Raw genomic sequence first — 23180 nt, 5'->3', positions numbered from 1 at the left:
TTGTGCTGTGCATCGTCCGTCTCAGCAGGGTTGATGAGCTTCCTCTGTTCCTCTAACTTGTTCTTCTAGATGTTGGGGACTTGCTGTCATGCCTGTGTGATCCCGTGTAAAATCATGACATCATTCATATTTCCGGCACTGAAGTTCGCAGTTTCATGCCCACGCTGTGCGTCATCACCAGCTATTTTAAGTTAATCAAAGGCTGACAATTCTGTGTGAAATTCTTGTTTTAGTTTGAATGATTTCCGATAAAAAAAAAAAAAAACATTCACATGACTGAACCCCCCAACACACACACACACACGTCATCCTCATTTTGAGATAAATTCCTGTGTTTTGCAATAGTAATTCAACTCTGACGCAATGTAATCACAATAAAAAAAGAGAAACTTTGCCAAAACCACATTAAGGCTTTGTGATTGCTGTGATGGATTTTCTAGCTTGGGCAATTTTCAAATCAGTGAAAGTTGTTTTTCATACTATACAAAGATGAATGGCAGCAAATGTGCTTCTTCTGAAGGTAGGAAAATGAAACCTGATATCTCAAACTATGCTGACTGTATGCAGACAAGCAGGAATACTGTAAAGCAGAGGGACATCCTAGATCAGTGGTTCTCAACGTGGGCTCTGGGGACCAACAGGGGTCCTTGAGGGGGTTCCAGGGGGTCCCCAGCAAATTGATGAATTGTTAAACTTCACCATTATTTCATTTACAAGAAGTTAACACAATTAGAGAATGAAGAAGAATGACTGTTTTGATCACAGTTTCACTGTTATCTCTCTACCTACAATACAGATAGTCATGGAATTCTGGACAAAATCATATCTAACAATAAAAATATTGTCAGATTTGGGTGCAAGAGACAAAATCTCATGAAGTGGGGGTCCGTGGCTCTAATGTGGATTAAATTACGGGTCCTTGATATGAAAAAGGTTGAGAATCACTGTCCTAGATGATTGCCACACAAAAAAAACAACAACACTGGCACCTTTAATATTACGAGGCTTTCAGGGGGCTGATTCCCCCGGTGACCGCCTTCCTAGAGGAGGGCGCTCTCGGTCCAGTTATCAGCATCTTACTTTAGGGTTGTGATGCTCTCTTCCTCCTCTGTTCCGGTTTGGCTGTTAAGATTGTTTTCTTTACAGTTGGCCGCGGCAGTGCACCGTGAAACCCAAACTCACCAGATATGGATTTCTCCATCCGCGCAGCCAACCTGGAGGACTGCAAGGACATTTCACGGATGATCTTGGTGAGCGGACACGTGCGCGCGTCCACGCGTGTATATGAATCGTGCACGTGTATATGACTCAAACACCAATATAATAGCCTCTGACACATAGGCTTACGTCAGGCGATCCCTTAACATAGACGTAGCCTATGTTATTGTTAGTAGCCTACTGGATTATTATTGAGTTAGTGTTGTTTTAATAGAACGCATTGTGTTGTTTTACGCATGATATATGTAATTGGAAATGCATCAGTAGCCATTATGTGCCACTGTGATACATTTTCAAAGCAGACATGGTCATGAAACATATTAGACTGGTGTTATCGTTGATATGTTTAAGGTTAAAAAAAAAGGCATGCTAATGGTAATCTTGGCACAAATGTCTATAGCGGAGAGAACTGATGAATGTGCTTTCATGTTTTCCCAGGAACTGGCTGAATATGAGAAAGTCTCAGACAAAGTGAAAATCACACAGAGAGGTATGTAGCCTGCGGTAATATCAACACAAATATCAGTCATTTATTTAAAAGGGTTTTAGTTGCAGTCACTTGCTTTATATTGTGTCCTCTACCTTACTTTTAATGTTCGAATTTATTTGACATCCCTTAAAACAAGTTGAAGTCGAAGGGAGACTATATAAGGCAGCAACCCAGAAGTTTCAAACCAGCACATTGTCATATTACATTATCATTATCGAGTAAAAGCCAACAAAAGACAAAACAAGTGAAATAGAGAATGAGTGGTAACAGAGCAGTGCGGTGCCATAGTCTGGAAACCAGATGAACAGCTTATTCAAACCAGTGACAGATCTAAGGATTCTTCTTCTGTAGCCTTATTTAAAGTCAGCGAGAGATTCTAAGCTGCTAACTTTGCACATTTGAGGCTCCAACTGGCAGCGAGAGGAAACTGTTTGAAAAATCTGAACTTCAGTACCTAGAAATCATGTAATGTGAACGGCATGTTGCATGCCCTATAGGGGATTCAGGTTTTCTCTGATTTTTTCGGGGTGTGGTTACTGGAAGTTGCATGTGAAGCGTCACTCTTTAACAGCATGAGTGAACATTAATTTGGGACAGCACCCATCTGTCTGACCTTTCAACACAACAGCAACACATATTGACACAGACTTTACACTGTGTGTTACTAACATTTGATCTGCTGGGAATTAGACTAGCACTAGACACATGGATGTGTTGAAAATGACACACCCTGTTTAAAGGTGCTGTGTGTAGTGTTTTAACATCAATAAATCATTAACACATAAACTTTTAGACATTAGTGTAATTACCATAAACAAACAAGAACATCAGCAAGACACTGTGTGCCAGTGGGTCTAATTTCACGGGAAATCTGCTGTATTGCTTTATGGCACAAAATGAGGTTGCCTTATGGCACAAAACAGAAGTGGTTGCTGATCTTCCAGCGTAAACAAAACTAAAACTTTCAGAGTTTCTTGCCATGACAGATGGTGGAATGAGTGAAATAGACAAATCACTTCCAACATGTTTATCCTCTTCAGTAAAGCAACAGAGACACAAGGAAGGGGGAGGGAGGACAAGTAACAACATCCCCTTTGTGACAGGAAGATGGGACATGTGGTCTTAATTTTGAGAAACAATACCAATAGCAGTGAGGTGAGATAGACGCAAGCAATTGTCTCGGCCATGGTCTCATTTGTTTACGGTAATGATACCAAGGTATCTCTATCAATCTGACAGTTTCTCTGTTGTTCATGTGCAGACTTGGAGCAGGATGGATTCTCCAAGAACCCGTTCTTCCACGGAATCGTCGCCGAGGTTCCGGAACAGCACAGGACCAAAGAAGGTGAGGGAGAACCTTTTCCTTATCGACCAAGGTTATGTGTGGGCACTGGTGTCATACCTATCTATGTTTTCCGACACACAAAACCCTCTCAAGAAAACAAATCTTAAGTACTATTTTTTTGTAACTTTAGTCTTAAGAAAAGAGCTGAGAAAAAGGAAGTGATCAAAATGGTTCTTAAATATTTTCTTTCCTCTTATTGTGCTTCCTTAGATAAAAGTTGTAAATAAATGGGATTCTTAAAAGCAAAGTTCTCAAATATGTTTTTAACTTTTTCATAACTATACTGAACAAAAAATGTGTTAATATATATGCAATATGTAAAGTTTTGGTCCCATGTGTCATTAGCTAAGATAAAATATCCCATCGATGAAAAGCTTATTTCCTTCTTGTGCACAAATTAGTTTACATCCCTGTTAGACAGCATTTCTCGCTAATTTCTTACTAATCTTTGAAATTGTGGCATGTTGCATTTATATTTTTGTTCAATATAAGTGAACCTTCCACTTAAAGTTGTTGCAATAAGCCTCCAAACTCAGGGCATTTAAACACACACTTTTGGACAATGAAGTAGGTATTTCAAAGTATAGTTTTACTTACTATATCTCTTTTTATTTGGTGAATGTCTCATGTCTCATGAAAAGAAGCTGGCAAATTAGACAGTTACACTTAATAGGCCTTTAGCCAAAAGGCAGTAACCAATGTCTGAGCCTTGTCCCAAACTTAAAGTCACTAATTTGAGTAAACCACAAATATAGCCAATAATTGTTTGTTGTTTTCTAGATGGAAATACTGTTGGTTAACCAGACTGTGACCAAAGAGCTGCAGCTGGATGGGAGGTCTAGCTCTCTAGGCTAACTATGGGCTGCAGCTAGGGAGGACAATCTTTAACTGTATGCTTGTTTGCTTGTTGAGAAGTTTGTAATTAAGAAACCAAGAGAAGTTGGTAAGAGGTGAGACTAATCGTAAGAGAATATTGGGGAATTGCACTCAAGAGCCCTCTTAAGAACTATCTACATTTTTATCTTCCTTAACTTATTAGGTAACTTATTAAGATCATAGGTCACTTATTAAGATCTATCTTAGGAGCAGTTCTGTGAATCTGGCCCCTGAATTTTAGTTTGAAATTGATTCAATTATTTTTGATTAGACAAATAAAATAATTTGAAGAATTCAGTTCCAATATCTGATATCCATAATTTGAAAAAAGAGACACTTGCTTTTGCCAAATTATTGATAGCACAAAATTAAAACACATTATGCTACTTTTTAAAAGATAGCAGGTAACTGTAGCCCTTTGTTGACAAATTACTGACACTAATACACACACTATATTTTAGAGATATTGATTGATTAGGTGATTGAATTTATTTTGTAAATGGACCATTATGTAACCCTGTTGCACCTGCAGTCATTCGCCTATCTCCCCTTTATCACCTGTTAGACCGTCAGGTTTGTTACCTAACTGCACAGCGCTGATCTGATCTGGCCCCTCTCTCTGCCCACCGCTTATATAACAAGGCTGACTCATCTCTTTTCCTGAGACTACAGTAATGAGAACATTAACAGTCTCTCTGCTGCCCCGCTCTGCCTCTTTCTTCCATGACACAGCCCTTTTTCCATTGTCACCACTGCGCTGCTCTCCACTCGCACCATATATCTGCCTCTATACTGAGGAGGGTGTGTGTGTGTGTATATGTGTATGTAAGCATGGGGGCGGGGTCTTGATATATGCACAGACATTATTAGAGGTCTGTGGATGTCGCCAATGCTTATCACATGTATATGTCGTTTTTCAGGTACTTCTTCATTCACGCAGGCAGGACAGTTAAGAGTAAATTCTTAATAACAATGGAGGATGGGCAAGAGGCAGATTTTCTATTGAGGGGCATAAAATAATATAAAGAAACAACAGAGGCAAAGATAAGGATGTAGAAGCAGATAAGGTTACAAGAAGCACAACAGAGGAACACAACCATGCAAATGATGCAACATTTATGGCAGGTAATAAATGGTGGATAGTAGTCATGAAAGCAGAGCAGGACCATGGTATGACTAATGAGCAGGACTATAAGGACAAGACTAAATAGGCAAAACAACATGACACACACAGAATTTGTATAGCAACTCAAGATCCTGCACAGGTCTCAGAGAGAATGCCTGTAAGATCCAGTGCGATGATTTCAACTCAAAAAATTTGATGTTGATTTCTAACACAAACAGCATCATTTTCTTTCAGTTTTTGATGGTTAGATGGTGCAGAGCTTGTAGGACTGAGTGAGAGTCTAACCTATCCTGCCTAACCTGTCCTGCCGAAAAATTTGTCTGTCGAACCCCGTATGGAGAATTTGATCTTTTCCAACTCCAAAAAAGACATTGTATCATGCAGCCATGAAGTTGGTGATGGGGGCAATGGGTTCTTCCATAATAAAAGTATTCTTAGACGGACTATTAGAGAGGTAAATGAGATTACATTTGCCTGCCTTACTGATATGTTTTTGCCAGCATACTGTTTGATTCTCTTGACAGCCAGAGGGAGAGATTTTCAAGTCAAATTTCCACAGTGCCGTTAGTTATAATAATTTGGTTAACTTTACATTAACATCTCCTTTGTAAAATTACACCATGAAATAGAGAAATGTTCTCGTTGCACTGGACCTTTAAGTGCTGAGAAGTGCTGAGAGGTGGATTCTCTGTCTGCATCAAACTGGAATGTGATATTAGCCTGGGGTGGGACTGGCTGAGCCGACTGTTCACAGACTGGTATTTGCAGATCAGGTATTGTAAAATGGTGGATTAGGTTTCTTTTTTTTTTAAAGATTTATTTTTGGCATTTTCATGCTTTATTTGACAGGGAGATAGTTAGAGAGAGACAGGAAGGTATGGGAGAGAGAGAGGGGAGGACATGCAGCAAAGGACCGCGGGCCGGATTCCAACCCGGGTCGCTGCGGGAAGGACTTTGCTATGGTACGCACTCAACTCAGTGAGCCACCGGGGCGCCCCCTGGGTTGGGTTTCTAATGAGTAGTGGATGTTTGTCTGAAAGCTTGAGAAGAGACTAGCTTAGTAACAAGCTTTTCTAACACCTTACATTTGCATGACAGGTTAGAGATTGGCCTATGGCAGTTAGGATCAGCCCACTGATAACCCCACTGAATAAAGCACAAACCAAAGTGTCTTTCCATGCACCATGAGGGTTTCTGCAGTGTGAAGCGACAGACTGAGAAGGTGACAGCTTGTGGCTGCAGCCTTGAAAGAGGATCCATCAGATCTACATTTTTCTGGCTGAGTCTGTGCAGCTCACTTTGCGTTCTGTGATGTCCTGAAAGCTGAAGCTTCTTTAGGGAGCAAGGGCAAATGTAACTGATTTAATGTAAAAGCGATGTAAAAACTCTTTTATCTGTAACAATTATTTTATCAGAGAGTTGTTCCTTGAAGTTGCCCACTTTTGCTTTACGGATATCCTGGCTGCATTAAATCCTCAGGAGTTAGAAAGACAACTGATCTGTGGTTGGTGAGAACCCGCCACACTGCATTTTAGAGACGGAGCTCAGCCTGATCATGATTTACCCGAGCCTGAGAGGTTTTTGTGGGGGCATGATTGATAATTACAGCACTAAAGCACTAGATTGTGACACTGACTCCAGGCATCTACAACTGCAGCGATCCACTTCCCATACATTTTCACAGTGGCTAAGTTATGCAAATGGAGAAAAAGAGATCACTTATAATAGATTAGGACAGGTCCTTTCACAGAAACATTCTTATGTAAACAAGCTAAAAAGCAGTGATCACTGAGATCATTGCATAAAACTCAAAACCGAAAGTGTTTGAAAGAATGACGTGCAGTTAGGGGCACACAATGCTGAAAATAATCGTACTGCGATTATTTAAGTTCATATTGCATGTGTAATTTGAATTGTGATATGATAAACATTTAAGTTAATATCTTAAGTTACAAGGCTAAAAGCGTGTTTCTTTGATCCACTAGTAATAGAATGAATATGCCAATATCATAATGACTGAAACCATTTAGGCAACTTATATTTACTACGTTTATTTCCTCTAACTGGAAGAAGCACTCACCAACTACTGAAAAATACAACTGCCACATGACATGAACAACATAAAACAAATAACAAAATATGAATACTTTGGTTTGAAATATTTTCAACAGCAATACACCTCTAACAAACGCAATAAAAATCTTAGGTAACAAGTTAATTGCAATGGCATGCAGAAAACTATTTCTCTGGGGGCAGAAGTCAGTACAAGTCTCTAAGTGGATAAAACACATCATTAGCACACAAGGCCATAAAAAGAAGCATTAGTATGCCTTGCATCTATCTCAGTGTTACACTGCATATGCTCACTACCAATTCCTGATGTATTGATTTGACATTTTTGTTTTTGTTTTTTGCTTTCAGGCCATTCCAAGATAGGCTACGCACTTTACTTCTACACCTACAGCTCATGGAAGGGCAGGGCCGTTTACATGGAGGACCTGTACGTCATGCCTGAGTTCAGAGGTGCAGTGAAACATCTTTGACTGCTTCAATGACACATAGAAGAGAGAATAAGGAGTGCAATGTTATTGTATGGTGAATATCAAAGAGTAGAATTATTTGCTGTAAGTAGCTTTGATCAAAAAAAGATTGTATTCAACACCAGCAAAGCACATATGGGCATGAGTGTCTCTAGTAATGCCTGCTGTCTGTCTTCCAGGGAAAGGGATCGGTAAAGCACTGATGAGCAAAGTAGCACAGGTGAGTAAAGGTCGACCCATCATGCAACTGTGATGACTGGGATAGAAAAGTATTCTTGGAATCTCAGGCCTTTACTTTCTCATAGTCGTGTCTCTTACGCAAACCATTTCCTCTTCATATACACTGTGAACTGCTTGCAAATTAAAAATGCATTACAGTGCATTACAGCCATCCCTTGTGTCAATATCAATGCTCTTGTGTCTCTTCCTGCTTCCTGCCCCCCCCCCCCCCAGCTGGGCCTGGCCGCGGGCTGCAGCCAGCTCGACTTCACCGTCCTGGACTGGAACAAATCCTCTCTGGACTTCTACATCAGTCTGGGCTGCCTCGACGTCACGGCTGAAATCGGCTACCACTGTATGCGCTGTCAGGGCGAGGCGCTGCAGCACCTGGCCCAGCCCTAACCCAACACCGGGGTCATGACCTCCTGACCTTTGCAACCTTGAGGTCAACCCACACAACGCAGGGATAGAGCACCACTCAGTGGCCCCGTTCCAACACTTGATAATGGCAATCTTAAAGCTAATTTCTCTATAAATATGTTGGATAACGTCATTGGCTTATTATGTGGTTCAGTCCCTTGTTAGTCTGCTATAATAAGACTTAAGTGATTGGTTTAACATTGGAGATAAGGATACATTTTTAAGTATTGGAACGGGGCCCATGCAATACAAATAAATAGTACATGACCGAGGTACTGAAATGTGTATGTGTTTGTTTTTTTTCTCCTTGTGACATGTTGTGACCCATAGCACCTTTGATTGATTTCCTTATTAAAGGGATAGGACAACCTCAGTTTTAGCCGTTCTCCGCCTACTGCATGATCATAACATGTATGACATTTCAGAATCTCTGCACCACCAAAACATCATTATTCAAATAAAGGCATTTCATTCTTCTAGTTGGCGATACAAAGCTGGGATTTTCACACAAAATCCAGAAAACAGACATCATGCATCAAAATTGCCATGCACATTGATTAACGGCTGAAAAAAGTGAGTTCAGAGTGTCCTATCCCTTTAAGTTGCCCTTTGATATCATGTGATAATCTATGGCAACAGTAACCAAAGAGTCAATCACCTGTCCCCTTGTCTCCCAAAGGGTGAGTACTGTACAATCGTATTGAAGCACAATGTGGTTTTTGCACTGGATTCTTTGTTAGGTAGATGTGATGCAACATAACTTTCATCTCGCATACTCTGATGTGTTGTTGAGCCTGTCATTAGCTCCTCCCACAGTTCTTACAGTTTTTCACAATTGTTTGCACACTAAAACTGGAACTTGGGACACAATCACTAAAACCTGAAACTCATGTATCAAATCCCTAAACCAAGTCTGCAAACCTACAAACACATTTTCTGCTTTTCACTCAGTTTGCAATTCTCAGTCACACTTTTTGCAAAACACTACACTCGTTCTCTACAGTAGACACAACATTCAAAAACTAAAATCGCATATGTTCATTTGGAAGCACTGCCATCCCAAATGCTTAACTTTATTTACCAATTGGCTACATCCGCTCATCACACATATAAACACTAATATCTGAGTTGTTCACTCAAATCAGAGCTTTAGCACTATAAAAAAGGCCACAGGTGAGCTCTCTTGTTTTTGAGAACAATGGAAACCAATGTTGCAGTGAGAGCTAGAGGAAGAGGAGTGACAGTAAGAGGAGGAAGAGGAGGACAAGGACAAAGAAGAGCAAGGAGAACAGTTATCTCAGATGAGATCTGGGTCACTTTGGTTCACCATGTGGTCGACATGGGTTGAGCATGAGGGAGGCTGGGCAGAGAGTCCAGACCAACCTGAGCTTCACTGCTGCTTCCATCATCCAGATATTCAGAAATGAGAACAGGCAAGTAGCCTACTGTCTACACCATGCTACTGTTCTTTATACTGTAGTATACTGTAGTAGTGGTAGTAGTAGTAGTAGTCCTACACATCAGTAGTCCTGTGCTACTCAGTGATGGTTGGCCAATGTTACAGTAATGTCTCATTTCATATTGAAAAAGAAATATTCTTGTACCCTAACCAATCACATCATGTTTTTAGATCTTCTGCAAAACTGAGAGACGACCAGTCTGTGTGAACATGGCTTGTGATGTAGATGAGCTGCTGTGGTCAGACCCAAACAGGAGGCAGGATGCAGCCTCATTTTTTTTATCTTTTTTTTTTTTTTTTTTTTTTTTTTTTTACAGAAAAGCTTTCTTTTTCTGTTTTACTCCTACTGCATTGTGTTTTGTATGTAGAACACTTCACATATCCAACACATATTCAAGTGTTGAAATAAAGTATTTGGGCGTAACAATATTTGCGTATATATATACAGTACTGTAACAGCCTTTTACAACAGGCTACTGTGCATGAATGTACCTCTGAACATGCAAAAGGCAGATATTCATAATAGTGTTTTCCGTTGAGCACATCAGTGTGTAGTCGGTTGTTAGAAAGATGTATTCATTTGATGGGTGTGTGTGTCATTTTATTTGCAAAATTAGGCCTACATTTTGAAAAGAGATAAAATGGGTTTTGCATTTTGTGTTAGTAGTTTTGTGTTTTGTGTTTAGAGTTTTGAGAAAATGAGCCCTAGTTTCAGAAAATGTGTGTAAGCAATTGTGAAAAACTGTAAGATAAAATTGTGCACTATATGATGGAACCAGTTGGATTCAACCTAAAATCCCCATCCATGCATCTTAAAGCAAACTGTTAGAAATGGATTGAGCCTAGAAGCAGACCAAAAAGTTCCATCTGGTGGTAATTGAAAAAAACAAAAAGCTTGGTCTTGGTCTCGGCTAAATCCATGTCTGTGAAACAGTCCTGTGAAAGTGAGAGTGATATAATTCTGGTCTGGAGTCCTGTTGTATATCCTGTATAATTTAAAACAAGATTTTTTTTGTGTTGTGTCCAGGGATTGAACGAAAAACAGTGGTAATTCTGTGTGGTGGATTATATTTAGTTTGTTTTCTCAGACTTCCCTTAAACAACCTTACTTCACAAGTGTTGCCATTTGCATTGATGTTAATATACAAAAGTTTACAGAATTAGGTAGGAAAAATACCCTGTTTTTATGTTTTTAGCAGTAGGACACGGTGTTGTGCAATAATTTGACATGGCTCGTGGAAGCGGACCAATCATGTGAAGTCTGGTCCAGTGTACAAAATCCAGAGCCTCCTGCTTAGATGTATAAATGAGAATTTGAATTCCTGTCATCATATTATGACAGAGTGCGTGCCCCAAAGTCAATACAGAGCCCAAAGGAATGTGAAGGGATATTCATATCCTTTCTTTTCTGCAACTACCCCATCGAATGCCAGTCCCATAACTAAAAATTATAAAACTTTTAACTCTGTTCCCAACATGGCTTTCCTCAAGCAATTTTAAAATCAAATCAAATTTCTTGTTATATCAAACACAGACTATCATCCCAAACTCTAAATTCAACATTTCACTACTGAGTAAAATAAAAAACACTTGAATAAGCAACTCTACATTATTCTAATTATAGAACATAAATGAAACTGTTATGTATTTCCAGTGTTTATGCCAGTTTTAGTTTTCATGATAACATGTAACCAGGACACACTGTACCTGTCACTATAAGTAGACTAGAGAACCATAATGTTGTTGCATTGGGCTCAATGCCACAGGTTGTTCAGTGTGCTGCTGTGTTACTGTAGATAAGACGCCTAATCAGCATTTACAGGTGGAGTCTTAGATATGGCTGTGTGTCACTAAAATGTCACCCAATGTACAATACAAAGTCATTGTTTATTTCAGTGGTAAGATATTTCCAATGCCTTCAGTACTGATGTGTCACTGTGTTTTCAAATGTCTCGTGCAATCAGTGATGTTTTCTGGATTATTCCTCTGTGACCAGCAGAGGCTACTATACAGTATGTATTATTTTTCATCCGGTGATTAGTCAGATTTCTGAAATGGTTAAACATACAAATCGTCACTGTCCGGTAAAAGCCTTGTATCTCCGAAAATAGCAGTAATACCTTTTCAGGAATTAAGAACAACAGCCTTGTGTTTAGCTTGACCACCATGCATTTTAAGGATTATCCAGTGGCTTTTGAAAGGGTTTTCATAATGCCAAGAGATCAGAGAGTAGAGGAACATGTAATCCTTCAACTGAAGTTAAACTTAAAAAAAAATTTAAAATCACCAAAATTGGATTTACAAGGTTTTCACTTGACAAAAGTGGAATGTTTGATGCCATGATTCCAAGTGACTGTTTGAAGTTAATTTTAGAGTTTTGTGTCATTCGATGTGCCGAACATCCTGCTAAGTCCAAGTTATGTCACATGCAGTATGTCTTCAGGACTTGTAGAAGAGTTTAATGTTCCTCTTCCTCTGTTCCTCCGCTGTCACCCGTTCTTGAAAACTGACAATTTGTTGCACTATGAATCCACTCTGTTGACACTGATCAGAAGAATGAAAACTTGTTTGACTCTCCATTCTATTAAAGTGATGTGCTATGTGTGGCTGTGTGGTTTTGTTCTATCCGTTTGTACAGTCTATCAGTGAATTCATCCAGGTGTTGATATAGATTCTTTATAATTTCAGAAATGTTTTTGCCTGAAAGTATAATTGAAGTTTGATTCTAAAATTAGATATTCACCATTTGGAAAAGTGACACCTACTTGTATTAAATAATTGATAGCACAATAGAAATTATGCTACTTTTTGCATGATGGTAGGTAAATTTACTTGGTTGATGAAGTAACACGTCTGGTTATCCTCATCCTCTGGATTTCAGAGATAATACATGTTATATGATAATAATGATTTTTTACATGTAGAGTTTTGGAATAGAACTCTTCAATTCAACTGTCTCATTTTGCTCCTAAAGAAATATAAATCTTCTGTATGCTTTCACATTTTAGTTGAGAATTACCGATAAATCTCTAAGGAGACATTATTGCTATCATTAGGAGTTGCTATAGTATCATATGGCTATATGTACCATCCACCACATATGTCTATGGAGAGTTTGCAGGGGCTCCCAAAATGTTTTCATTGTCCAGGACCTCCAAATAGTTGACCCCCATTTCACAAGACTTTGTCCTAAGAAACCCTGTCTTGGAAGATTTTTTGTTCTTAGTTATGATTTAATGTAGAATTGCATGAATGTCTCTGCTGAGGGTGGGTTGTAATCAAAATACCCATCCTCCTACATTCTCTCATTGTGTTCAATGTGTAGTGAATGAGATAATAGTGAAATTAGACTATTTCCACTTTGCTGTGGACCCCTTGAACCTGCTCTGCTCAAGGACCCCTGGAAGTCCCCGGACCTCAGTTTGGGACCCACCTGTTTATGGTCCAGTGGATAAGAACATCGCTGAGAAGAGGCAGGCATAAACTTTGCCCTATACACTAGAGCCACCGTGTGGTTCTACTCGGGACTGTTTAACGCGTGAGTGGCATTCATTTTCAGGGCTGCAAGTTGATGAAAGTGATTTGAGAAGCAGAGGAAGCCCGGTGCGCCTCATGTCCTTCCCTGTGCTAACTTCGTTGTTTTTTTACGGCGGATGCACGGTTGGATCACAGATTAGAATCAACTGATGGCGCACGGAAAGTTTACCTCCAAGTCTGCGTCTAAGTGCATGAGCATACAGGTCCGTCTGCGCCTAATAGACTGACCCCCAGCAAGCTGTTAAAGGGAAGACAAGAGAGCTGAGTCAACGAATCAAAAGGAGAAGGATGCAACAGTTGATGTGCGCAAGTTGCACCGTGCACCGTCCCCTTGTATTTGGAGACGGCCTGCAGTCGAGGCAGACGCGGAGGATGGTGGCTTTGATCTGTGCAAAGGAGATGTCGGATATTTTGTTGTTTTAAAAATCCTGCAATAATCCATTCTCTCAGATAAACTAAACATAAAATAGGATTAACTGGAGCTGCCCATCTGAAATTCGGTTGTTAGTTGCGGCCGTAAGTTGCACGCTACCCACTTGCGCGTCTTAACCAAAATGGACTTTTGGACAGAAATGCATTTGGTGGGACTTCATGCTGTGTTGGAATGGCGTTGAAGTGGGAATTTCGGATGGTCTGCCACGGTGAATAGCAGTGCAGTCTGCACCCAACATGCATCGGATTCTGCAGAGGAGACGAGTGCGCAAGCTGCGGGTCGTCTGGGCTTTTCTGGCCCTGGTGGCTCTGTCTCTGGCCGCATGCAGCGCGCTGTTTACGGCGTGGACTTGGCGACAGACGCGGGACCTGTCCCAGTCCTTTAAGATCCTGCAGGACCGACTGGAGCAGGTTTGTGTGATCTCTAAACCGACGCCGCAGCACCCCTCCTGAATAGCATGCATTTTCCACGTCAATATCAACAATGTTGTTTAGTCCCCTGCGAGTTTTGCACAGCTTCAAGTGTTTGTTATGCAACTTCTTTGTGACTGCGGTTACGGGAATCTTCGCGGGGGGTGTATGGAAAAATGCTATTCCACATATCCCCCCTCTCCCCTCTCCCCCCTTCCTTTTCACTCTTGCACGTTCTTGCCTCTGTAGCACCACTTCTGCTGGTAATATGCTCGGTAGTTGGCACTTTTATTGCTTACCAATAAGTGCAGTCAAGTTATTGCTTATTTTTGTGTCCACCCCCCCCACCCCCCCTCGCCTCCCCGCCAAGTTTAATTGCCCTGCTGCCAGTTGTGCTCCAATTTTATCCCAATTTACTGGAAACCCTTTTCTTCTTGGCATGAGAGCACATAATAGCCAACTGCCTGCACTGAAGCGTTGAGCGTAAAACACAGGCTAGGTGTAATTGTAGCAAGTGTAAGTCATTTGCAACACGCATAGCCACCTCACTTTACATGTCAGGGTTGAGTTGTATCATTTGAATCTGTATATTTGCAGATATTACTCCATATTACTCTGTATCCTCATGCAAAATGTAGGTTTTGCAGTTTATGCACTTGCAGCAAATGTTAGTCTCATGCATGAGATTGCATCATGAAGCAGATTATATTCTGCAGAGCCCCCCTGCAAGAAAACAGCAGCCAAACGAATGGAAATGCTTATGGTTTCAAGTTCACATTATTTAGAAATACAGGATGCACTGGATTTGAGATCACGAGACAGGTTGACCACGTATCATGTTCACAATCTCTCTCATACACACACACACACACACACACACACACACACACGGTTGCTCTCATATACACACAACAACCCCTAGATTGGACACGTGGAGTGTTGATGCTGGAGTCTTTCCCAAGGGGCCCCGTTCTGTCCATTTGACTGTTAGCCAAGTCATGATGAGAGCCAGTGAGTGAACGTCTGGAGAGTGAAGAGCAACTCAATGCCTCCATTTCCCCAGTAGCTGTATATTTAAACACACCGTCCCGGGCCACTTTTCTTCTTATTTCTTATAGGCCTCCTCGGGTCGTTCAGTGGGCCGCCGGCCAAGGACTTGAAACTTTGCTGGCTTGACAAAATTCAGCGTTTTCTTTCTCAGAAAGGGAGTTAAGAAATGTGAGGAATGCAAAGCACTAAAAACATGCATTAGGTGTCGCAATCACTCTCTGAGGAAGTGGTTGACCTATTCTAAACCTAGCATGGCAATAGGGGCAAGATACTGGAAAAGACGGGCCTGTTTATGTGGCTGCCTGGCTGGAAGGAACTGTCTGTGGCAGTCTGGGGCCCGTGCCAGTTCAGAGTCATAATAAACTTAATGGTCACTTGCTAATAGAGTATTTTCTCTGTCTGTCTTGCTGTCTCTCTCTGACTATGTACCTTTCTGTGACTCTCTCTCTTTCTCTCTCTCTCTCTCTCTCTCTCTCAATAGGTGAATACACAGAGGAAAGCCATTGTTCAACTCATACTGGAGAAGAGAGAGTTGCTGGTGGGGCAGAGAGTGAAGAGAGATGGTATTGCATTTATATATGTGTGTGTGTGTGTGTGTGTGTGTGTGTGTTAGTATTTTCTAAAGCTGCATCTACTTGACTTCAACACCACTAACCTATAGAATGCTCTTCCCATCCAGATCATCTCCCATATCGCAGCGGACACAATATACTTACCAATTGCACTCTGTTGTTTTTTCGGGAAGAACATTTAACACAAACGCAGGCCAGACTTGGCCTGCATGCCACTTTGGTCGGGTCTAGCGGGCCGCAGGCACTACCCACTGCTAAAAGTTGACACAGGAAAAAGTAGGCAGCTGGATGACTGTTTCAGAAATTACAGGTCTGACCAGAACGGCCTCGAGCCCAGAAAACCAGCTGGCGCGGGAGAGAGGCCTTGTTGCACGCTTTAGGGAATGAAATTGATTTCTTTTTTTCCCCAGGACACGGCTGACACAGCTATGATTTGTTGTGAAAGTGGTGGTATTTGATGACCTATCATTGCAGTATTTATAGGCGCTGCTTGCGTCACCGTCACCGGATAGCATGATATAGTTCATAGTTTGTCTGAGAGAAGACTCTTATTGAAATCGACATTTTTACGCCGGACTTCAGTCGAGGAATGAATGTGTTATCCAAATTTGACAAAAGGATCCGTTTATAGAGTCTAATGTCTGGCCAAAGAAATGTTGTATTGATGTCCTGCAGGTATCAGCATTTTTAAGGTAATTGATAGCGGACTTGCTCTTCCAAAACGCATTATACAGTGTTGAAACGCTTGGCTATCAGTGGAAAAAAACCAAACAGCTTTTCTCAGTTTGTGGAAAGTTGATCGTTGAGGTACAACTGATGTTATGTTCTTTCCATTTTGACTGACAGCTTAAGTCAGAAAATCTGGCCGGCCTGAGGGCTTTATGCTCACCCATAGCAAATCCTAAATCTACAGGGTCACCCACCTGCGAGTTATTTTAGCAGGGGCTCAATATTCCAGTATGGGGGGCCCAGTGTTTGGCTGCTCTGTCTCGAAACATAATGTGCGTATTTCACAGTTCATGCGTATGGTATTGTAGCAATATCTCTGTTTGAAATCACTCCCTCTAGGCCAGAGAGCAAAGCTAAAATAAACCCTTGGTGAATAACGAGACCACTCTTTCTTCTACTCTGGCCTTTTGCTGATGGCTTTTATTTATTGTATTTATCTGAACGGGGGCCATAGCTGTTGCTTCACTCTGCTTTTTACCAACTGGCTCTCTCTTTGCAACTCTTTTGGGTCACAGAGCAGCCAAAGACCTTTCTTGTCTCTCTCTCTTTTTTCCGGCACTTCATTTCTTTTCTCTCTCTCTTTTTTTTTTTTTGCATTCTCTCATTTTCGCCTCGTCTCTCTCTGTGCATTTAATGTTCTCTCATTCACTTTTTCCCTGTCCGTCTCTCTTATGCTTCATCTTATTCAGTCCCCCCCCCCCACAGCTCACTCCTCCCTCTCCATCTTTCTTCACTCCCTCCTCTCCTCCCCTTCTCTCTCATACTCCATCTCTCTTTCTGTCTGTCTCACTGTGCACCCCTTGCTCTCTGTATTCTGTATTTTCTAGATGACTGCGAGCAGCTGGCACTGAGATTAGCCCCGACAGAAAAAAGCGCACACGCACCGACTGAAAATAACAGTTTAAGGAAATATATCGAAGCACGTGAAAGGAAATCCTTCTCCATCTGCTAACCACGTTAAAGCTAGTCAGGTGGAATCTGAACGGCTGCATATTAACACACACAGCGTTATTAGAGAGATGCAGATGTGACCGGTTGTTTTATCAAAAAAACCACAGACATTTTTTGTCATTCAAACTCATATTCTCTCTTCCTGCCCTTCGCAAGGGGGAGCGGCGCGAGGGAAGATTGGAAATGGAAGGAAAATGGCGTCTCATTTTGATAGTAAGTGGCTTGGCAGATCCCTTATAGCCGTCTTATGTAGCATCTGCTGAAGTGGTTTCTATGATATACTCCTATACGATTGCAGTCATAAAATCTTAATTGACTTTCCCCTGTCTCTCTCTCTCTCTCTCTCTCTCTTTCTCTCTCTCTCTCTCTCTTTCTCTCTCTCTCTCTTTCTCTCTTTCCACTAGTAACCAAAGTCTCCTCTCAGCAAGGTAAGAGTCATAAAAATAGAAGACATTAGCAATTGAAGATGATCTGTGGAACTTGGTCTTCATGGCCTCAGTCATGAATAACCCTTGTCTGTGTGTGTGTCTGTGTGTGTGTGTGTGTGTGTGTGTGTGTGTGTGTGTGTGTGTCTCAGTGGGAGAGGGCGGTGTGATAAAGGGCTGGGAAGAAGTGACGTTGAATATGAGTAAAGCGGTGAAGTACAACAAAGAGCAAGGCACCTTCACCGTGGAGAGAGCAGGCGTCTACTTCCTCTACTGCCAGGTAGGCTTCTGGGAGTTGTAGTCCATTAATAATGAAAGACTACAACAGAACACTGTCTGTCCAACTTGACCAACTCTCACCTGTTCTTTCTCTCTCTTTAATTTTGTTTTCTTCTATCACATTTTCTTTTTTCCTTCCACTTGTCTTTTAGTATTCTATTGTATTCTGCTGTACTTGAGTATTTTTTTATTCATGAATTTGAATTTCAACTTTCTGACTCTAACTCCATCATCATTCTCTTCATCCCCAACTTCCCATATTGCTGCTCGCTGGCCTTCTCTCCATTTTATATACAGTTATAGTCCAGAATGCTATATATCCATTTTGGAAAATGAATTTCATCGTTATAGTGGACATATTCAGAAAAAGAGTTGACTTTTTTAAAAGCAACATATTTTTTTAAATATCATTAATTTCCAAAATGCTGTATATCCAGTTTGAGGGAAAAATAAATAAAATACCAGAAGCAATCAATATTTCTAAGATAAAGAGAATTGAATCTGCTGTTGTCATTTTGCCAGACGAAGGCCAAAGTAATGGAGTTTCCTTTTAAAGGTAACATATGTTGTTTTAATTTGGTTGACTTCCAAAATGCTATATGTTCAAAAAACCAGAAGTCCCTGAAATATGAAAGATTCAGTATGTAAATGTGTTAACGTTTTGTCAATCAAATAAGCGGCATTAAACAACTTTGCGCATTGGCGGCTCCAAATGGCAGCGAGAGGAATGAAAATGTCAAATTCCCAGAAATCCTGTAAACTGCAGAATTTCATTTTTTTTATTTTATGCAGTTGATCAGTTTTTAAGAATAGGTATCATGTTCTGATATCTGGTTTTGGGATGAAAGTCTTCTCTTTCTCTCTGTCTGTGTCCAGGTGTTGTTCAGTGAACAGCAGTCCCAGTATGTGAAGCTGGATGTGGTGGCCCAGTATGGGCAGAAGATCCAGAAGCTGCAGTGCATGGAGGGCTACGGGACGACCCCCGCCGCCGGGCCACACCCCTTCCACTTCCTCAAGCCCTGCCAGGTGTCCGGCCTCCTGCGCCTGGACAAAGGCACGGAGCTGCAGGCCGTCACCGGCTCCTCCTTCAGGCTCCACCCCCTGGGCACCTCCGCCGCCTCGCCGCACGTCTTCAGCATCTTTAAAGTCAACTGAAGGCCCGCGGAGCGTCGGCAGCGTGAGTTCGGCGTCTTCTGATCTGACGGGGGAACCTTTGAAGGAGACGTTTAGAGTACATGGACTCATTTGAGTGCAACAATGTCACTTGGTTTTGTAGCAATGACCTTTTTTTATTTTGAAGAGTATTGTTGCCGTAAACACGATCTAGCGGTCATGTGCTGTCAGGGCATCACATCCCGCGGCCGCTAAGACGTTGATTTGAAAGACAACTCGTAGTTTTGTGGAAGTCGTGAATGGAATGTTCTCTGGACCGACGGCGCTGTTTTGGAAAGCAGCGCGGACTTTGGAGTAAAACCAAGACCCGTAGTGGACCTTGATGAATGTCAGCCAAGCGAACAGATGTGATGGGAGGCCGTTCTTATAGACGAGGGTGTCATTTATGAAAACATACAACTCAACCTTCATATCATTTTATACGTTGTGCTTACACTCGCTTTATGAGAATGACTTCGACTGAATAAAGCTGTGCATGCACCTTCCACTTTTATATCAGCGGTGCCTCAGGAGGTTGAGCGCACATGAACACACATCAGATCACTATCAGCAGCCTAAATGAGTTGTCATTGATTATGGATGTGATGATTTTCCAATGCGGTGTGCTATGCGTGTGAAATACCAATCAAACTGTCATTGATTACGGATTTTATGATTTTTACAATGCGGTGTGCTATGTGTGTGAAATACCGCAAGACTTTTCATAATATACTATGTATATACTTGTGTGCTTCACACATATTTTCGATATGTGCACATCGAATCAGGAGCTGGCATGGAAACGAGAACATTGGCATGTCAGCTCAAGGTTTTAAATAACACAGATGTGAATTTCTGCTTGTGCTCATTTCTAAGATCAGTTTAGTTTGATCATGAGACCTTTCTATGAATGAGGCCTTACATGTATAGTCTACCTGGCTTTACTGTTGAAAAGTAGGTGCAAGTTATAGTAAACAAAGCATGTAGCTTTAAAACTAGTGCCTCCTTTCTACTCTCTTTTCTGCCTTTGATACCTTTTTGGCAACACGGTAGCTATCATTTCCAAGTCATCTATAAATCAGCAAGAAATTGTTAATTTAGAAATTGTTTCATTCATAGATTAGTATTGTGGAACTGTTCACCCATCCAAAGCTGTGGTGTAGTGTGGCAGAGTAGGGTTTACATTTTACACATTGATATAAAATGCCACACCGATTCTGTATTGAAGTAGTGCCTAAGCAAGAGCATTGTGCTGCATTTTCTGATTCTATGAATTATAGATTATCAGGAAGATATTAATAGTAATTTCAATGTTATGAACCTGTAGCAAAGCCAGAGGAGAGCAGTGATCATTTGTGCATTTATGAAACATACTAATGATTTAGCTAACAGTAATACTAAAAATGTTAAAAAATCATTAGAGAATACATACAGTATGTTTTGTCGTACAACAGCTCAACTTGTGTTAGTGACTATTCACCTCATTCCTAAAAGACAGGAATGAAGAGAAAAGTTTGTGCCGACGCCAAGTCAGTAATAGCACACCAGCACACAGCTCTAGAATAAAGTGGAAAAGATTGAAGCGTTGACATAGAGAGCACCCATGGGTGTGGGAAGTCAGCCTGCCATTTAATGTCAATGGAGCCATTCCAGGTTATACACCTTGATGACATCACAGATCGAAGTTTTCTGACTTTGAGAATTATTAGAGAAATAGTGCGATGTGAGTCCTTAAATCAAGGGTCATCCCCCTTTATTAATAACTCACCAGTTCTTATGAAGGATAATTATGGGCTAGTTTCAGTTCTCCCATCATTGCTCATCAGATTGCATTAGTATGTTTGTTAACCATCTTAAATAATGCAAAAGACATTCGTTTTGTTGCCAAACTCTCTTTAGACTGCAACTCGTTGCCCATGTTTTAGCTCTAGGCTGCAGTTTGTAGATATCTTATTTCATTGTACATGGTTATAACACAAACTCTTTAATTTGTAAGTATATAAAAGCTTTACATTATTTTAAAAGCAAATTGGGACAGATGAATTGAAGAGTTCTACTCCAAAATGCCATATATCCATTTTGGAAAATCATTACCTGAAGTACAATCATTCAGTATCTCTAAACTATAGAGGATTCAGTTTGTTAAAGTGTCATTTTGTCAACCAAGAACTTATAATACCTACTGTATTTTTAAAAACTCCTATAATTTGTTCTAACTGTGTGTTCTCAATCATTTTGTAAGAGTAGGTGTCACTTTCCCTCTCGTTTTGGAAGCAAAGCTCTGTTCTTGTATGTTGTAATTATAAAGCCTGTACTCATTCCATTCTCTCATATGCTGCTGCTTTTTGTAATATTCCTTAGTACTATACAAACAGTGTGTATTTCTAGCAGTTGGTTTCAGCACTCCTACTCTTGTTTATAAGTAGTTTTTGTGGACGGACCGCATTGGTTTCTTCTCAGCACTTTACTGCAGTAAATGTAGTGTTTTAATGGGAGCCAAGCAGTCGTGTTTCATCCGAGGCTCACAAATGGAAAATGTGGGATTGAATTGTAGACATTATATCCTGTTTGATTTCCTAATCGTTTTCCTCTTCCCTTTTGTGTCTCACTCATCCCCCTGCGCACCTCATATTTCCCTGTCAGCACCGTTTGTAACACACACACACAGCCGCCCTTTGCCTTACTGCATCCCTACATGTACAGGTTCACACACAGACTTTCTCTCTCACACACACACATGCACAAACACACATACAAGCAACCCTTTGCCTTACTGAACCCCCCCCCCCCTTCACACAGACACACACACACACATACACACACATAGACAAGCAGCCATCTAAATTTTCACTTCCTGAATCTGAACCTGAACCACATAGCTGAAAGCCTTTGAGGAAAAGCATGCCTAGCACCCCCCGCCCCCTCCCCACGAGTCTCACACACACTTCCCTCCCCCGATTCCTATTTTTCTAAATGTCAAAGTTTATTACCACCCCAAAAAAAATCCCTATTTCGCACAAAGAAGCCCGTCTGTGAAGAAGTCTTGTGAAGAAGTTGTTTGTAAAGTGATGATGTATGCAACGCCTGGAGTTTTTCTTAACTCGCTCTTCATCCATGTTAAATAAACCCTTTTTTTGTTGTTTTTTGAAAGGAAACTATCAATTTGTTTTGTGAAAAAGATGAGAATAACAGCCGGTGCGTCTCCATAAACGCCTGTGTGTTTGGTCAAGGTGTGAAGCAACTGATACAGTAATAACTGACGGATAATAAGTCAAAATGTAATGAAATGTCTCTATAAATGGATTGAAAATGTAATAAAACTTGTTAATGTAAGAAATGTAATGAAGTCAAATTACTAACTGGCAAATATAACTTTTTAATAGGTGTAGCATATCTTAACTGATCATGTAATAATGAAAAATGTAGCTTAATAACCCAAGTTGTTATATTCATCTTATCTTTATGAGTTATGACATCATTAGTCAATATAATTACATCATCAGTTAAAAATGTTTCATCTCTTATGATGTAATAGTCACCATTTAATGGTATAATGTGATTTTTCTACATTATCCAGCAATTTATTACATTATCCATGCAGTTACAGTCCTTAAAATATAATAAATGGCAGTTCATGTAACAATCTGAAGAGAGAAGATTACATTATTTGGGAATTTATTAGGCCTATATTGACAGGTTTTATTACAGTTTTATTTCAACCCACTTAAAGGGAGATTTTATTACATTTTGACAGTCATGACAGTTGCTTGGTCAAGACACTGAAGCTCTGCCTGTGAGCCGCTTTAGATAAGAACATTAACCCCTAAAACACCCCTAAAATGTAATATTAATATGTGAATGTTGGCACAGAAAAGCATTCACCAGAAACAATCAATACATTATCTATACTGAGCATGTAAGTGTGTATAAGAGCGCTTAAAGGGAGTTG

The 23180-nt window shown here is 40.6% G+C and overlaps 2 protein-coding genes across 3 annotated transcripts; both read left to right on the top strand.

The window, feature by feature from the left end:
• The first annotated feature begins 1098 nt into the window (after positions 1–1098).
• On the top strand, positions 1099–9565 carry sat2a.1 (spermidine/spermine N1-acetyltransferase family member 2a, tandem duplicate 1). 2 transcript variants are annotated; one of them, XM_071518302.1, is made up of 6 exons: positions 1099–1250; positions 1657–1708; positions 2970–3053; positions 7477–7578; positions 7775–7815; positions 8049–9551. In XM_071518302.1, exons 1-6 carry the CDS (start codon positions 1188–1190, stop codon positions 8214–8216), a joined length of 510 nt encoding a protein of 169 aa, XP_071374403.1. In that variant the 5' UTR covers positions 1099–1187; the 3' UTR covers positions 8217–9551. The 2 variants fall into 2 exon arrangements, with proteins under 2 accessions (XP_071374403.1, XP_071374404.1); XM_071518303.1 differs by lacking the exon at positions 7477–7578 and having other exon boundaries at positions 8049–9565.
• A 4031-nt stretch (positions 9566–13596) lies between these two features.
• tnfsf12 (TNF superfamily member 12) lies at positions 13597–22528 on the top strand. Its single transcript, XM_071518301.1, has 6 exons — positions 13597–14073; positions 15605–15686; positions 17532–17588; positions 17780–17803; positions 17953–18080; positions 18956–22528. The coding sequence occupies exons 1-6, from the start codon at positions 13900–13902 to the stop codon at positions 19232–19234; spliced, it is 744 nt and encodes a 247-aa protein (XP_071374402.1). The 5' UTR covers positions 13597–13899; the 3' UTR covers positions 19235–22528.
• Positions 22529–23180: the final 652 nt, after the last annotated feature.

The sequence above is a fragment of the Centroberyx affinis genome, unplaced genomic scaffold (genome assembly GCF_046629955.1).
Source record: "Centroberyx affinis isolate AG114_WGS23_722 - 3 ecotype Tasmania unplaced genomic scaffold, CSIRO-AGI_Caff_v1 ptg000562l_1, whole genome shotgun sequence".
Taxonomy (NCBI): Eukaryota; Metazoa; Chordata; class Actinopteri; order Beryciformes; family Berycidae; genus Centroberyx; species Centroberyx affinis.
Note: the sequence above shows the minus strand (reverse complement) of the source record. Positions and strands in the feature narration are given on the sequence as shown.

Excerpts from the sequence above, each read along its gene's own strand:
- tnfsf12 (XM_071518301.1), top strand. The coding sequence starts at position 13,900 with ATGCATCGGATTCTGCAGAGGAGACGAGTGCGCAAGCTGCGGGTCGTC. Across the intron at positions 14,074-15,604 it reads TGCAGGACCGACTGGAGCAG|GTGAATACACAGAGGAAAGC; the intron begins GTTTGTGTGATC and ends CTCTCTCAATAG. Across the intron at positions 17,804-17,952 it reads CAAAGTCTCCTCTCAGCAAG|TGGGAGAGGGCGGTGTGATA; the intron begins GTAAGAGTCATA and ends TGTGTGTCTCAG.
- sat2a.1 (XM_071518302.1), top strand. The coding sequence starts at position 1,188 with ATGGATTTCTCCATCCGCGCAGCCAACCTGGAGGACTGCAAGGACATT. Across the intron at positions 1,251-1,656 it reads ACATTTCACGGATGATCTTG|GAACTGGCTGAATATGAGAA; the intron begins GTGAGCGGACAC and ends ATGTTTTCCCAG. Across the intron at positions 3,054-7,476 it reads ACAGCACAGGACCAAAGAAG|GCCATTCCAAGATAGGCTAC; the intron begins GTGAGGGAGAAC and ends TTTTGCTTTCAG.